Below are 16,698 nucleotides of genomic sequence, written 5' to 3'. Positions count from 1 at the left end.
AATATAAAATAATAATTATTTCACATATATTTTTATTATGTTAATTATTATTTATTAATTTATTCTATTTTATTTATTTTTAATATAAAAATTATATAATAAAAATATATGAATAAATTAATAATATTTGTATTTTATATTTAATTTAATTTTAATAAATTTATATATTTTACAAGTAAAATAATTTATATCTAATATAATAGTAATTATTTTATATTTATAAAAATAAAATTATAATTTAGTAAATAAATATATTGAAAATAATTAATTAATACTGTAATAAAAATATATTTATATGTACCAAATAAATGATTATTTTTTAAGAGTAAATAAAAAATAAACAAAATTAAAGTGTAAAAGTTTTCTAAAACAAAAAGTTAAATTAACTTTTCAGAAATAAATTCTTTGAATTCAAAAAATTATTTAAAAAACTAATTTACCAAATATATAAATAAGTTGTTACATAGTCTGATTGTTTGTTATATGTTCCGACTGCGAATGCACATATATTGTTGATAACAAAAACAAAAAATATCGAACAATTGATAATTCACTTCGGCTGTAACTAGCGTATATTTGAAAGTTTTAACCCATATGAAATTCACTATAAACTTGTCGAAGTATGAGATTTCACATATACAATTCGAGCTACTGAAATCAACACCCCAATTTGTTGAACATTCCCAAATCCAAAATTTATCCTATCTCACCATCAATCTAATGTCTTCCCTTATTTATCGAAATTATACGCTTCCTAGCACGCATATAATTTTTCATCACGATTTTTTTTTTTTTTCTAAAATCTCTCATTTTTTTTTTCTAAATTAATAGGCACTTAAGCTCAGATTATTTTTTTTACTTAGTTATATTCATTCCATTTGTTGATTCAACATCTCTTTCGTACGTCTCATCTCTAAAATATTCTTCAACAAATTTTTGTTGCATCATCCACGTAAAATCAATTTTGTTACAATCGAATTTTTTTATTTCTACACGTGGGGACTAACAGCTCGGAAAATCTTAATCAATTTTGTTACGATCGAATTTTTTTTTTCCCCACATGTGGTTTGTTATCCCCACAAGTGGAACCAACAATTCCGAAAATCTCAATCATTAGATTGATTAATTTTGGATCTATCTTTTTATTTTTATTTTTTTGATTGTGCTCAAATTAAATTGGATCTCATTTGTCCATCATAATTCGTTTGTTCGTTGATTGAACATCTGCCGACAACATCAACTAAAATCAAATACAAATTGCAATCTGTTTCTCAACAATCTCCTATTTTCTTGTTGATGTTTACCAATGATAATATATCTAAAATCAAGCATATTCTAAAATTTAGCTCTCCACCTTAATTAGCACCAAACAAACTACAGCCCAATTTTCATCATCAATTATATTTTTAAATTTTAATTTAAATATATTATATAAATTAAAAATAAAAATACAATTTTATTTATATCTTAGTTTAATTATAATATATAAATTAGTTTTTTTTTTTTATAACTATATTATATTATTATTATTGATAATAAAATAATAATTTTGTTTTTTTAAGCTAATCTCCATAAAAAATAAATATAAAATATATGAAAAAAAGAAAAAACAGAAGCCAAAAATTAATTTGAAAAATTAATCCAAAGTGAGATCCTAAAATGACCACGCATATCCCATATCATTGGCACGAACAAAAATAAAAATAAAGTCATAATCAATTACATAGTCGTCATTCACTTTATTAGGAGAAAAGAAGAGAACCATCCTTGAGTTGATCATGGCGACAGAATGCAATCAACCTCTAGTTGATCATCAATTCATATCTACACTGACACAGACACTGTAATAAGCACCCAATGCTGTCGTGTCGACCTGTTATGCACCATAAGGCATCTGCATCTGCATCAGCATCAGAATAATTACCTATTACTATTAATTATTCGATTCGATTCCATACAAATACATACAATTCAATCATAAATCAAAACAACCACCCAAAATGCAAGCAAACAGATATATAAGGGATGGCCTGACGGCGTAGAGAGAGAATTTATGACCGTGAGGTGCCTCCAAGTCCATCTGTCACGCATTGTTCGCCTAGTGTTACTTGTCAGTCGAGTCTAGTTTGTAGGTTCGACCGCGCACTTTAAAAAGTGCCTCAAAATTACTACAATGACAAATTTTCGAGTTTCTAGTCGCGCGAGTAATTTATAGCAATACTCAAGAACAAATCATCGAGCAATGATATGAAAGATTAAAAAAGATCGCATAACAAACAAAAAAGGTAAGGCCAAAATTACCTCTCCATTCAGCCGAGGCAAGCGCAAGTAAATCCATCCTCGACTAACTTGTTAACAGCATCCCGAAACCTATAGTAATCCTCGACCACGTTGTAAACCTGATGAGAAATTCTTGCATAAGCTGTTATCCGTTCAATCTCACCTCCCACCGGCGCCTTGTAATAAATCGGCACCTCAACCTTAAAACATTCGCGCAAATGCGCCCTTAGCTTCAATGCATCCTCATCGCTGTTAATTCCCAAACACGTCGGCAATCCAACCATAGCCATGCTCGCGCACATCTCCGGCGGCGCCCCCAACTCCGTCCCCCACGCCTTCACTAACATTTCCGCCATTTCGACAACAGCCCCGTGATTCTTCAGCATTATCCCCTCAATTCCACCTTCGAATCGAGCAATGAATTCCATCACCTCAGGCAACACTAGCTGCGCACTGTAATCTCTTGTCCCTGTCCACGAGCTCTCCATTGCTAAGCCATTGCCGTACTCGTGCGACACCACCGGATGGTGCAGTTCCGATAAGCTATCGGATTTGCAGTAGAGGAAGGCTGCGGACGGCGGGCAGAAGAGCCATTTGTGCAGATTGCTTGTGTAGAAGTCGGCGCCAATGTTCTTCACGTCGATGGCCACATTGCCGATGGCGTGGGCGCCGTCGACGAAGATCCTGTCGACGCCTTCGTCTCGGCACATTGTGACTAATTCCTTCACAGGTATGACTACACAAGGCATGGAGGTAATGTGATCGATTACAGCTAACCTAATTTTTCTACCATTGGATTTCCCCAATTCAAGCGCCTTTCGGAATTCGGAAATTACTTCGGAATTAGAGGTTAGAGGGAAAGGGAGATGGACCTCGATGATGTGGCCGCCGGCGCGGGAAACGTAGGCCTGCACGGACTTCTTCACGGCGCCGTAGGCGTAGTGAAGCAGGATGACGGCGTCGCCGGGGTGGAAATCGGCGGAGAAGAAGGACCACGTCGTGTGCTGGAGAACAACGGCGGCGGCGGTTGTGGCGTTGTCCACGATTGAAACCTCCTCGATGTGGTCGGCGTTGATTAGGCTCTGAATCAGGCGGCGCGTCTTCAAAATCGAGGGTTTGAGGGTGTTGAAATAGAAATAATCCGGCTGCCGGAGGAAGAGGAGCTGGTGGCGCTGCTGGGCGGCGATGATGGAGGCCGGGCAGCTCCCGAAACTGCCGTTGTTTATGCGGGCGACCGTGGGGTCGTGGTGGGCGAACTCCGCGAGGATTTCCGATTGGGTGATTGGCTGGGGTTGAGATTTAGCTTTCGATTTGGGAATTAGGGCAGCGGCGGTGGCGGTGGCACCGTTGCAATCGATGAAGGAAGCCATTGAAGGACAGTAGTGAAGAGATTCGGAGTTCACTAAAATCGAAATTAGGCGAAAACGAAGGAATAGGAAGTCAGAGTCGAATCAATCGAAAGCTCTCTGACAGTAGCTAAATGACGACGCCATTGCAGCCTCGAACTCGATTTCGAAGGAATAAATTAATGGAGGGGTTCTGTCCTTTATGGGGTCGAGGGTTGACGTCTTTTCCTAAGGGTAGAGTAAACTGTAATTTGACTCCGGTGATGAAATTCTAACTTAGACGGAGTTAACTGAAACGTGATCGGCGCCGCCGTCTGCGGCGGAGCGAGGACCGGACCGGGGATGTGTACAGTGGTGGAACGGAAGCAGGAGAATGCAACGAGGAAGATGCTGTGAAGAATATACTAACACCGTCGCAATACGAGGTAGATTAGAACGTAATAATTTTAAGCCCACATATATCTCAGTTTTGTTTATATTCATTCATATCGAAAATATGGTTACAACTTTTGATTATATTTTATAATTTTAAATTTTAATTTAAAATTATTTTATTATATTATAATATTTTTATTAATATATTTTTTTAAAATTCGAAATCAATCGTTTCAAATTTTTTCGAGATTTGAACAAAATTTAGTAGATCCTATAAATATATGATTATACATAATTGTAAAATAATATGTTGATTGGATAAAAGAGTGAAGACAACCATTTGACGGTGTGAAAGATAAAAGATATATATATATATAATTAGAGTTTAAATTTTATTTTAAAATTAAAATTGAATTGGATAATTATAATTTTTTTTAATAAAATTGGAAAAAATATAAATTAAAATTTTAAAATTTAAATTGAATTGAATAATTATGAATTTTTTTAATAAAATTTTAAAAAATATAAACTAAAATTTAAAATTTAATGTTAGAATTGAAATTTTAATAATAATAATATGCTAATATTTTAAAATATAGTATTTTTTAGTTATAGATTCGTTACAGTTGCTCACCTTGTTCCTGAAATGAGCCCGTTGTCCTATGGTAACTGTCACATTATTAAATGGAAGTATATAAAATAAATTTTGATATTTGATATTTATTAATAATCATATTTATTATACTTTTTTTATATAAATTACCTGTTTGATCAGGCCCTTCTAACTATCAATATATATAGTAATTGTGACACTACATATGTTATGAATAAATTATTGGTTATTTGAAGTATATAAGTTGATTTTAATAATTTTATCATTTATAATTTTATATAAATATGCAGTTAGTTTTATAATATTAGAAAATATTTTCTTCATTCCACATAATTTGTTTTTATTATCTATTTTTGTCAGTCCCACATAATTTGTCAATTCTATTTTTGGAAATATAATTATGCATTTTAACCGCATTTTAAATTTTAAATTTTATAATTTTCTTAATTTTAATTAAATTATTTACTTATTTTAATTTTAATTTATAATTATTTTTACTAAATAATAATTATTTTTACTAATACACTTCTTAATTAATTACTAATTATACTTTACCTAAATTTCCGTATCTACGGTAATACACCCATATTACATGGGACGGAGGGAATAATTTTTTTTGAGTTAAAACAAAACTTAAAAAAAAAATTTGTACTTTAAGTTGCCACGAAAAAATATTTCTTTCGCAATCGCTACCCTGCGGTAAATTCTCGATCAAACTTAATTAAAAAAAAAAAACAATAGAGGCAATTATGGAAGTACACGGTGCCGCACTTGTCACCACCACCTGTATATATGAACAAGAAATTGGACAGCAGATTTTTATGTTGCTTCTAATTACGAACTTCTTTTGAGGTTTGGGTTATTTTTTAGTTTTTGTTTTGTAATTATTATTACTGAGTATATAGTGTTTTGATTTGTGTTCTCTTTGGAATTTCTTATGTAATAATGGGTTGCTTTCATAAGATTTAATATGCATTTTGAAAAATATATAACGAAATAAAATAACAAATTTAATAATTAATTATTTTTATATTCGGCGAAATGGTTCAATTTTTTTTGGCACGTAATTTTAGAAAAATTTGATTTATTTTAACTATTTTTATTTGTAATGAAAGATTATTTTAATTATTTTTATTTGATGTAATATTGAAATAAAAGTTAAAATATATATTTTTTTGTTTTCTTAATATTTAATATTTTATTTATTAAATTACTATTATTTTTTAAAAATTGTTATATTGATTGTAAATCAATTAGATAAAAAAATAATTAATTTACTAATTTAAATACCAATTAACATCCATAATAATAAAAATTCTAATATAACCAATACATCAAGTTTATCGAATTTGATTGTCGGTAGGGATAGTTGGATATTATATACCAAAATTTATAACACACACATTAGGCTATGTTTACTTGTAAGATTTTAGCCATGATTTTACTATTCTAACTTTATTTTTCCTCCAAAAATATCAAGTCAAACACCTAATTTTTATTTATTTTATTACACTAAAATCTAATTTTACATGCAAAACATCACGTCAATACATATTTATATAACATTAAACAACTATTTCAATTCAAAATTTTACTATTTAAAATAAAAACCTCTCAAGTATATCGATATGAAAAATAATGAATTACCGAAATAGCGCATATCGTACCAAAAAAATATAAAAAATGCCAAATTTTGGTATAATGGTATGACATCTATATATTTTTTAATATACCAAAAATTCGGTACGGTATATAATATGATTTGGTGACCGATGATGTTTTCATTCCTTTGAATAGCATTGCTTCGCCTCAAAAGTTAAAAGGAAATGCCAACTATATAGAAGTAAATATCTTTGTGCATATATCATAATTATTTTGAAAATGATAAATAAATTATTTTGGTATATATCTCATTTTAGAATGGTTGTGAAATAAAAGATAAAATTGATTTGAACTAGATAGTCAAAACTCGAGGCAAGTGTCGTACTTTGGAATGCCATTGAGAGTCGGAGTTGGACTGAATTTGTGAAGCACTGACCGGAGAATTCTTCGTACGAGTGCGAGAATTTTATGTAAACGCCTAGGTATTACGGGACTACAAGAGCATAGTGTAAAAAATTATAATAAACTATGATGCAAGAACTATAAACTGACTTAATTAGGATAGTCTCAATGCCAGAGGGCCACCAACTTTACACGCAACTTTACGATGATATTAATGAGATTGCATATAGCCGAACGGCGTTAGAGTCGTTGTATCAACAGGCGGGAGAGATAAAATGATATAAATATTTGAGGGCCCGAATATAATCATCAAAGATGGACACACCTGCTTATTAATGGTTCTTATTATGTTGCAAAAAAATTTATGCAACATCACACACTAGGAATCCAAAGATGTTAGATGTGTACCCAACCTTTAGCATACTATGATGGACGAAGTAAATTGGCTTAACTTAGCCTAATCCTATAGCTATGTAGGCTGGTTGGAGTCTCATTGCACAACTATAATATGAACTACAAGATGGGATCCTATATCTGTTTCAAGCCTACTTTAGTGGCTATAGAATCATGTCACCCTTTGATCAGTACCTAATTGCAGGAACGGTCGTCATCCTCATCGTCGTCATAGATGCTCTCCGCCATCTCCCACACTTGCACAATGTTGTCTTCGGCTACGCTGGCGACGACCCAATCCGTGTTCGGGTTCCACGAGAAGTCACCAATTCGGCTGGTGTGGCCGCCGTGAATGAATAGCAGCTCCGGTGGCCCTTCCACATCGTCCTTCGGGTTCTGTTCTTGCCCGATCCTATCAGCAAAAACAAGATCGACGATGCAGATGAAATTAACAATCTTCATTTTACTCTCCGGTAATGTAATTCGATGAAAAAAGAATGTTACCTGCTGAGATCCCAGATGATCATTCTACTTCCAAGACAAGAAGAAGCTAAGACGGTCTCGTTTTTCGGATGCCATCCGACCTGGGTCACCTCGCTCCTGTCGTGAAAAAACGAAGTCGAATTAGTGCGACTTAAGAGGACGTCGTAGACATCATCTGTAGCTAAAGTTCACTCACTTGTGGCCGATTAAAGTGTGCATTGGTATGGAAAGCTTGCGGAGGTCGAACAGTTTAACGGTCTTATCCGTGGATGCAGTCGCCCCAATGTACTCGTTAATTGGACTGAACGATACCGAGTTCACCTACGGTGGAAATAACGGTCTCAGTCATGCAGTCATTACAAGAAAACACGAAGCGAACGCTAAAATTCATCGACTGAATCAAACAGCGGCACCAACCTCGCCTTGATGAGCAGTCACTTTGTGACAAGGCTTTAAAGGAGACGGCATTCGCAGATCCCATAAATGGAGGTAACGGCTATCTCCAACAGAGCCAAACAAGTGCTCGTAATTGTAATGCCAGGCGATGTCTTCGACTACATTGCCATCAGTCTGATCTCACACACAAAAACAGAGATATACATTCTAATATATAGTTAGCCGTAAGTAAGAGTTTACAAGAACCTGGATAAAAATGATAGGATGATCGAATAGCAAAACCTTGAATATCTGCTTAGCATTCGGAGTCTTATCATTCGAGGCAGAGTTAATATCCCATAAACATATCTGCGCATCGTCCGAGCCACTCAATAAGTGCCCGTGTTTCGAGTGACTCCAAGAAAGGGCATATCCTTCAGCAGTGTGGCCGGTGAGCTTCAAGTCGGGGTTGCAGGTGCCATTCGAGTTAGGTTTAGGCGGATGTTTGCTATAATCGAAAATGTAGATTGCTGAACTGACGGTCTTGGTCGCGATAATGTATGGATTTTGAGGCATGTGGCGTGCACGGTTAATCTCTCCGTCATGGCTGATTTGTTGGATGATCTGCACCTGTAAGGACATACAAATAAACGACAAAAATGCCTTTATATCGCTGGAACAAGACAAGATATGTTTGTCGCCCGTTAGCCATAAAAGAAGACATCTACATCTTAATCTGTATAGCCATTAAATGGTACTAAATGTATACGACAATGAAATGACAATGTGCTCCGCTTAGCTTGGAGATCAGCTCATAGCTCGATGACAATAACTTGTCGAGTAACTCAATGGGAAGCAAACATGAATGAGCCATCAATGAAATGGCCCAAAAAGCTATGAGAATCTGCCAAGCCAGCGCTGATCAAGGAACTTACGCAAGAGTTTTTGTCGCATTCGAGACAAAAACAAGCCAAGTCCGTGAGGCATTTAGCGTCGCGATAATGATTTCGAGCTTGAAGATGAGCATTGTAAAGCATATCTTCTACTCGATCTCACACTCAGTCCAAACAAACAGAACGTTTGTCTTGATCATTAGCATCTTCACTTGTTCTTACTCGATTATCTCTCCAACCAATTCCTACACTTGATTTCGATTCTTTCAAATAGCCAGAGGAATTAAGTTTATTGTTTTATATGCTATTTATAAATCTGTGAAACGAATCTGGAGCTAGAACTCGATTACAGTAGAACAGAATCGTGTTCATGCAGCAGAATTAGGGCATTCTCAGATCCCAACCATCATCAACACAGAAATTCAATTCAGGTTCCCCTGCCCTAAACATCGATCATCAATCAAATACCGTATTCCAAACAACCAATCACAAAGCGTTTCGTAAACATCGAGAGAAAGTAAAAAGCAGATGAGATTATACCTTCCCGCCTTTATATCCAAATTGGGAGCGATTGTCGCGGACGTCCTCGTCGGTTTCGTCGAGCCGCAATCGGACCTCCGCCAGCAGCAGATGGTTGGGCTCGCCGTCGGAGGTGTGCGTGCCGAGAATTAGCTTGTGGATTGCGAAGTCCGTCCCCGGCGGCTCCTCCTTTCCCGGCAGCCACTCGACGGTGAGTGAGGGCCAGTCGAGGGCGTGCGTGATGACGGTGTCGTAGAGGAATGGGACGTTTCTCCTCCAGTCCTTGTACTCTTCGTTAATGAGGCGCTCCTCCGCCTCTCCCCTGACGTCGGTGCTTTCGTCCTTGGCCATATTGAGATTGCAGAAGGAATGAGTGAGATTTTGGGGATGGAGAATTGGAGGGAAGGCGGAGATTCCAGAGAGAGAGAGAGAGAGCTGAGAGTGCAGAGTGCTCGTTCTCTCGCTCTCTGTTTCACGCGGAAGGAAGGATGGTTTGTTTTCTGAATCAGCACTATTTATTAATATACGTTCAAATTTCGGACACCAGATTCTATTATGACGTTTTTTTTGTTTATCTAAAATAAATAAACAAATAAATTGTATTTATATGTGATATTTTGTATTATTTTTTACTAATGATATTATATAATTATTTAAATTTTATCATTTTTATTTTAATAAATAATACTCTTTTGGTAATGTAAAATTATATTGATTTGATTGGCCAGAGTTTTAAAAAAATGAGTAAAACAAATGATATTATTTTATTAAAAACAAAAGAATAATAAGTTTGAAAAATAATACCAAACTAAATTAAAAAAAAAAATTGAATGACTCAGAAAAAATTTAAGAAAAGGTTGTTGTATAATTACTCAATAGCTACCCAACAATATTTTTACAATTTCTTTTAAATACTATTTACTGACATGTAAATTTGTTTCTCTTCATAGCATTTAGTGCACCCGCAATCAAGATTTTTACCTAAGGTATCTCCTCCTATTTTATTTACACATTATTTTTTCTACCTCATACTTTCTTTCCTCCACATCAATTTATATTTTTATAAAATTATTATTTTTTTTAAATTTAAATTTTTTAAAAATATCAATATCGGTGTTATTGTATAGAAAACAAAATTTTATATAATACACAAATATAAAATATAAAACAATAAATATATTATAATAAATATTTAAAAATAAAAGATAGAAATTTCTTGGAATTCTTTGCATAGATGTATAATAAATATTTAAAAATAAAAAATAAAATTTTTTTGGAATTTTCTACATAGATGCTCAAGAAAGTTTTTTAATTTTTCTTTTTTTAATTATTGTTTATTTGGCACTGAGCTGGAATGAGGTGTAGTTATGTCCGCAGAGGAGATATTACACTTGTATGCATAATTTTACAATGGCCTTGTTGAAAATTGGTTTTGAAAGACTTGACATGTCAAGCCCAATAGATGCGATCACCAATGCTCTCAGATTTGTTAGCCTGAACTCAAGTCTATTCGCTCACTTAATTTATTTTTATTTTTGTATTCAATCAAATTTATATAATTTTATTGAATGAAGAAATTAGAAAATATATATAAAAACATTAATATTATAACATTAAACTAAAATAAATAAAAAAAAAAAAACAAAAAATAGAATATTAGACTAGTTACATTGAGGGTTTTTCCATTGAGCAAGATACACTGACTCACAAATCGAAAGTTTATTCGTCCCATTGATGCCTTTTTTGCACATAATCGGAAAAAAATGATTGAATACTGGCTTTAAAATAGAGGGTGAAATTTCGATATCAAATCGCCCCGGCTTCATATATAGTAGAATCGACCTTGACGGATTTCTCAATTCTTTCTTCCACGAAAACCACAAAGATGCGTTTGGAATATTATTTTCTCTTCTTCTACAAAAAAAAGAATGTCGAAAGGAGTTTTGAATTTCTCTTCTCATTCTTCCTCAAAAACATTCAAAGGCATTTTGGTGGCGTGGTAGAATCGGAGAGAAAATCGAGGTGAGAGCATCGGTGTGAGAATGGGTGAGCAAATTAGTGAGCAAATCGACTTGAGATCCGCTGAGCAAATTTTAGAGCATTGGCAAGAGAATGAACAAGCAAATCGGGCCATCAAATTTGGGCAAAAAATGGGTTTTGGAGGAGGAGAAACTACAGTCTTATCTTTTTGTACAAAACTCCTAATTTTATTTAGGGAAAATTCAAATGAACGAAAGAAAAGAGTCGATTGTATAATATTTTCACTTTTATCCATCGATCATATTCATTGGGTTTGACATTTTAGTCTTTCAAAGTCAGTTTTCAATAAAGCCATTGTAAGACTATACATATCGGTGATATCTCCTCTCCGAAGAATATCCACACCCCCTTCCAACTCATGCCAAATTAGTAATAATTTTTTTTAAAAAAATTGAAAAATCTGCTGAGCATCGCTACAGAATTTTCAGAAAATTTCTACATTTTTTTTTTTTTTATATATATTTACGATAATACTCCCTCTGTCCGCAAGAAGGTTGTCATTTGATTTTTGTGTCATTGTACTTAAAATTAAAAATATTCTTATATTTTAATAATTTACTCGAAAAATATTGTAATATAAGAGACTAATAAACGTATTTTTGCTTTTTTTTTTCTCTTGATTTCTACGGCGTATTGATATAATAATTAATATTCAAAGATCAATATGCAAAAAGGTCATGACAACCTTCTTGCTGGACGGAGGGAGTATATTTATTTTTTAATATTTTAATATTTATTTATTATATAAAATTTTATTTTCTATAAATTATATTCATATTGATATTTCTTAAAATTTTTAATTTTAAAAATAAATAATTTTGATATAAATATAAATATTTATGTAATATTTTTATTGACGTAGAGGAAAGAAAGTATGAGGCAAAAGAAAGATGGTGTTAATTAAAAATCTTAATTGCCGGTGCCTTAAATGCTTTTGAAGAGAAACAAATTCACACGTCAGCCAATAACATTTAAAAGAAATTGTAAAATTATTGTTGCTTAACTGTGCAGAGTAATTCTACAACAACTTTCTATATTTTTTTTAAATTTATTTTTTTATTTTTTTTATTTTTTAATAATTTTGTATTATATAAATTTTAATTTTTTACAAATAATATGCATATTAATATATTATTTTATTTAAATTTAATTTTTAAAAATAAACTATATTGAAATAAATATTAAAAAATATATATTTTTTTGTTGAGATAGAAAAAAATTATGATTTAAAACAAATATATACCCATGAGGAAGTGTTGGAAATTTTTGGTGTGGTTCTTTAATAATGGGATGGTCTTATAAAAAGTTTACTAAAGAGTAAATAAAATAGTAAAATTCTAAATATATATATTATTTTAATTTTTTTATGACATGATCCGATAGGCAAATCACGAGGGAATCATGTGTAGCAGTGATACGAGGCATTAGAGATTTGAATTCATGATCTCACAATCACACATTCAATTCCACACAGTTATCCCGTACGGGATATCTAAATTTATTTTTAGTTTAGTTTTGTATTGTTTTTTAAGCATAGTATATTTTTAGTAAAAAAATATTATTTTTATTTTATTTTTATTTATTTTTTAAACCCTAAACCCTAATAAACTCTAGCCAATCAAATGAAGATTATTTTACATGACTGAAAGACTATTATTTTTTAAAATAAAAATAATAAAATTATGAACGAATAAAATTTAGTGAATTATATAATATGATAAGTAAAAAAAATCAGTACAAAACAAAATATGACCTCTAAATACTATTTATTTATTTAAAATTAGAAAAACGTCATAATAGAAGTTGGTATCCAAAATTTGAACGTATATTAATTAATAGTGCTGATTCAGAAACAGACCATCCTTCCTTCCGCGTGAAACAGAGAGCGAGAGAACGAGCACTCTGCACTCTCTGCTCTCTCCCTCTCTGGAATCTCCGCCTTCCCTCCAATTCTCCATCCCCAAAATCTCACTCATTCCTTATGCAATCTCAATATGGCCAAGAACGAAAGCACCGACGTCAGGGGAGCGGCGGAGGAGCGCCTCATGAACGAAGAGTACAAGGACTGGAAGAGAAACGTCCCATTCCTCTACGACACCGTCATCACGCACGCCCTCGACTGGCCCTCACTCACCGTCGAATGGCTGCCGGAAAAGGAGGAGCCGCCGGGGACGGACTTCGCAATCCACAAGCTAATTCTCGGCACGCACACCTCCGACGGCGAGCCCAACCATCTGCTGCTGGCGGAGGTCCGATTGCGGCTCGACGAAACCAACGAGGACGTCCGCGACAATCGCTCCCAATTTGCATATAAAGGCAGGAAGGTATAATCTCATCTGGTATTTACTTTCTCTCAATGTTTACGAAACGCTATGTGATTGATTGTTTGGAATACGGTATTTGATTGATGATCGATGTTTAGGGCAGGGGAACCTGAATTGAATTTGTGTGTTGATGATGGTTGGGATCTGAGAATGCCCTAATTCTGCTGCATGAACACGATTCTGTTCTACTGTAATCGAGTTCTAGTTCCAGATTCGTTTCTCAGATTTATAAATAGCATATAAAACAATAAACTTAATTCCTCTGGCTATTTGAAAGAATCGAAATCAAGTGTAGGAATTGGTTGTTGAGATAATCGACTAACATAAGTGAGATTAGTGAAGATGCTAATGATCAAGACAAACGTTCTGTTTGTTTGGAGTTAGTGTGAGATCGAGTAGAAGATATGCTTTACAATGCTCATCTTCAAGCTCGAAATCATTATCGCGACGTTAAATGCCTCACGGACTTGGCTTGTTTTTGTCTCGAATGCGACAAAAACTCTTGCGTAAGTTCCTTGATCAGCGCTGGCTTGGCAGATTCTCATAGCTTTTTGAGCCATTTCATTGATGGCTCATTGATGTTTGCTTCTCATTGAGTTACTCGGCAAGTTGTTGTCATCGAGCTATGAGCTGATCTCCAAGCTAAGCGGAGCACATTGTCGTATACATTTAGTACCATTTAATGGCTATACAGATTAAGTTGAATATGTCTTCTTTTATGGCTAACGGGCGACAAATATATCTTGTCTTGTTCCAACGATATAAAGGCGTTTTTGTCGTTTATTTGTATGTCCTTACAGGTGCAGATCATCCAACAAATCAGCCATGACGGAGAGATTAACCGTGCACGCCAAATGCCTCAAAATCCATACATTATCGCGACCAAGACCATCAGTTCAGCAATCTACATTTTCGATTATAGCAAACATCCGCCTAAACCTAACTCGAATGGCACCTGCAACCCCGACTTGAAGCTCACCGGCCACACTGCTGAAGGATATGCCCTTTCTTGGAGTCACTCGAAACACGGTCACTTATTGAGTGGCTCGGACGATGCGCAGATATGTTTATGGGATATTAACTCTGCCTCGAATGATAAGACTCCGAATGCTAAGCAGATATTCAAGGTTTTGCTATTCGATCATCCTATCATTTTTATCCAGGTTCTTGTAAACTCTTACTTACGGCTAACTATGTATACGAATGTATATCTCTGTTTTTGTGTGTGAGATCAGACTGATGGCAATGTAGTCGAAGACATCGCCTGGCATTACAATTACGAGCACTTGTTTGGCTCTGTTGGAGATAGCCGTTACCTCCATTTATGGGATCTGCGAATGCCGTCTCCTTTAAAGCCTTGTCACAAAGTGACTGCTCATCAAGGCGAGGTTGGTGCCGCTGTTTGATTCAGTCGATGAATTTTAGCGTTCGCCTCGTGTTTTCTTGTAATGACTGCATGACTGAGACCGTTATTTCCACCGTAGGTGAACTCGGTATCGTTCAGTCCAATTAACGAGTACATTGGGGCGACTGCATCCACGGATAAGACCGTTAAACTGTTCGACCTCCGCAAGCTTTCCATACCAATGCACACTTTAATCGGCCACAAGTGAGTGAACTTTAGCTACAGATGATGTCTACGACGTCCTCTTAAGTCGCACTAATTCGATTTCGTTTTTTCACGACAGGAGCGAGGTGACCCAGGTCGGATGGCATCCGAAAAACGAGACCGTCTTAGCTTCTTCTTGTCTTGGAAGTAGAATGATCATCTGGGATCTCAGCAGGTAACATTCTTTTTTCATCGAATTACATTACCGGAGAGTAAAATGAAGATTGTTAATTTCATCTGCATCGTCGATCTTGTTTTTGCTGATAGGATCGGGCAAGAACAGAACCCGAAGGACGATGTGGAAGGGCCACCGGAGCTGCTATTCATTCACGGCGGCCACACCAACCGAATTGGTGACTTCTCGTGGAACCCGAACACGGATTGGGTCGTCGCCAGCGTAGCCGAAGACAACATTGTGCAAGTGTGGGAGATGGCTGAGAGCATCTATGACGACGATGAGGATGACGACCGTTCCTGCAATTAAGTACTGCACAAAGGGTGACATGGTTCTATAGCCACTAAAGTCCGGATAGGCGATTCCATCTTTTACTTCACATTATAGTCGTGCGATGGGACTCCAGCAATTCACTTCGTCCATCATAGTATGCAATACGATGGCTGATGTCGTCCTGTATCAACTAACCAATATTTATTGGTACTCCGCGCATGATGCAAAAGATCGGGTACACATTTACCACCTTTGGATCCGTAGTGTGTGATGATGCATAAATTTTCCCGCAACATATTAAGAACTATTGCTATGCAGGTGTGTCCATCTTTGATGATTATAGTCGGTCTTTGAAATTTCTATACCATTTGATTTATCCTGCCTGTTGATATAACGAGTGTAATATTGTTTGGCTATATACAGTCTCATTGATATCATCGTAACGTGGCGTGTAAAGTTGGTGGCCTCTGGCATTGAGACTACCCTAAAGAACTCGTTTATAGTTCTTGCATCATAGTTTATTGTAATTTCTTACACTATGCTCTTGTAGTACTGTAATACATATCCGTTTACATAAAATTCTCGCACTCCCACGAAGAATTCTCTGCCCAGTGCTTCACAAATTCTGTCCAACTCCGACTCTCAATGGCGTTCCGAAGTACGATATTTACCTCGAGCTTTGATCCCTCAACTATCTTGTTCAAATCAATTTTATCTTCTATTTTCACAACCAACCTAAAATGGGATACATACCAAAATAATTTATTTATCATTTTCAAAATAGTTACGATATATGCACAAAAATATTTCTTTCTATTGTCGTTCGTGTTTCCTTTGAACTTTTTAGGCGGATTAGTGCTATTCAAATGAACGAAAATATCATCCAACTTTGTTTTTTTATTCACTCATGATCTAATATTATGGGTAATTGATGATGGTTCTAACCATTTTTTCATATTTTCCTTGTATTAACTGCAGAATTATAGGTGCAATGTT

The 16,698-nt window shown here is 34.7% G+C and overlaps 3 protein-coding genes across 4 annotated transcripts; 1 reads left to right on the top strand and 2 right to left on the bottom strand.

The window, feature by feature from the left end:
- Nucleotides 1-1,649: 1,649 nt before the first annotated feature.
- Nucleotides 1,650-4,068, bottom strand: LOC127262664 (probable L-cysteine desulfhydrase, chloroplastic). 2 transcript variants are annotated; one of them, XM_051291461.1, is made up of 2 exons: nucleotides 2,302-4,067; nucleotides 1,650-1,900 (listed from the first exon to the last, which is right to left on the bottom strand). In XM_051291461.1, the coding sequence occupies exon 1, from the start codon at nucleotides 3,648-3,650 to the stop codon at nucleotides 2,310-2,312; it is 1,341 nt and encodes a 446-aa protein (XP_051147418.1). In that variant the 5' UTR covers nucleotides 3,651-4,067; the 3' UTR covers nucleotides 1,650-1,900; nucleotides 2,302-2,309. The 2 variants fall into 2 exon arrangements, with proteins under 2 accessions (XP_051147418.1, XP_051147419.1); XM_051291462.1 differs by lacking the exon at nucleotides 1,650-1,900 and adding an exon at nucleotides 1,930-2,168 and having other exon boundaries at nucleotides 2,302-4,068.
- A 2,931-nt stretch (nucleotides 4,069-6,999) lies between these two features.
- LOC127262523 (WD-40 repeat-containing protein MSI1-like) lies at nucleotides 7,000-9,736 on the bottom strand. Its single transcript, XM_051291237.1, has 6 exons — nucleotides 9,303-9,736; nucleotides 8,173-8,499; nucleotides 7,912-8,064; nucleotides 7,691-7,815; nucleotides 7,516-7,611; nucleotides 7,000-7,423 (listed from the first exon to the last, which is right to left on the bottom strand). The coding sequence occupies exons 1-6, from the start codon at nucleotides 9,630-9,632 to the stop codon at nucleotides 7,207-7,209; spliced, it is 1,248 nt and encodes a 415-aa protein (XP_051147194.1). The 5' UTR covers nucleotides 9,633-9,736; the 3' UTR covers nucleotides 7,000-7,206.
- A 3,506-nt stretch (nucleotides 9,737-13,242) lies between these two features.
- On the top strand, nucleotides 13,243-16,074 carry LOC127262132 (WD-40 repeat-containing protein MSI1-like). Its single transcript, XM_051290668.1, has 6 exons — nucleotides 13,243-13,645; nucleotides 14,446-14,772; nucleotides 14,881-15,033; nucleotides 15,130-15,254; nucleotides 15,334-15,429; nucleotides 15,522-16,074. Exons 1-6 carry the CDS (start codon nucleotides 13,316-13,318, stop codon nucleotides 15,736-15,738), a joined length of 1,248 nt encoding a protein of 415 aa, XP_051146625.1. The 5' UTR covers nucleotides 13,243-13,315; the 3' UTR covers nucleotides 15,739-16,074.
- Nucleotides 16,075-16,698: the final 624 nt, after the last annotated feature.

The sequence above is a fragment of the Andrographis paniculata genome, unplaced genomic scaffold (genome assembly GCF_009805555.1).
Source record: "Andrographis paniculata isolate CXL003 unplaced genomic scaffold, ASM980555v1 Contig65END, whole genome shotgun sequence".
NCBI lineage: Eukaryota > Viridiplantae > Streptophyta > Magnoliopsida > Lamiales > Acanthaceae > Andrographis > Andrographis paniculata.
This window is presented reverse-complemented; position numbering and strand designations above follow the sequence as displayed.

Excerpts from the sequence above, each read along its gene's own strand:
- LOC127262664 (XM_051291462.1), bottom strand. The coding sequence starts at position 3,650 with ATGGCTTCCTTCATCGATTGCAACGGTGCCACCGCCACCGCCGCTGCC.
- LOC127262523 (XM_051291237.1), bottom strand. The coding sequence starts at position 9,632 with ATGGCCAAGGACGAAAGCACCGACGTCAGGGGAGAGGCGGAGGAGCGC. Across the intron at positions 8,065-8,172 it reads ATGCTAAGCAGATATTCAAG|ACTGATGGCAATGTAGTCGA; the intron begins GTTTTGCTATTC and ends GTGTGAGATCAG. Across the intron at positions 7,612-7,690 it reads CACACTTTAATCGGCCACAA|GAGCGAGGTGACCCAGGTCG; the intron begins GTGAGTGAACTT and ends TTTTCACGACAG.
- LOC127262132 (XM_051290668.1), top strand. The coding sequence starts at position 13,316 with ATGGCCAAGAACGAAAGCACCGACGTCAGGGGAGCGGCGGAGGAGCGC. Across the intron at positions 14,773-14,880 it reads ATGCTAAGCAGATATTCAAG|ACTGATGGCAATGTAGTCGA; the intron begins GTTTTGCTATTC and ends GTGTGAGATCAG. Across the intron at positions 15,430-15,521 it reads ATCATCTGGGATCTCAGCAG|GATCGGGCAAGAACAGAACC; the intron begins GTAACATTCTTT and ends TTTTGCTGATAG.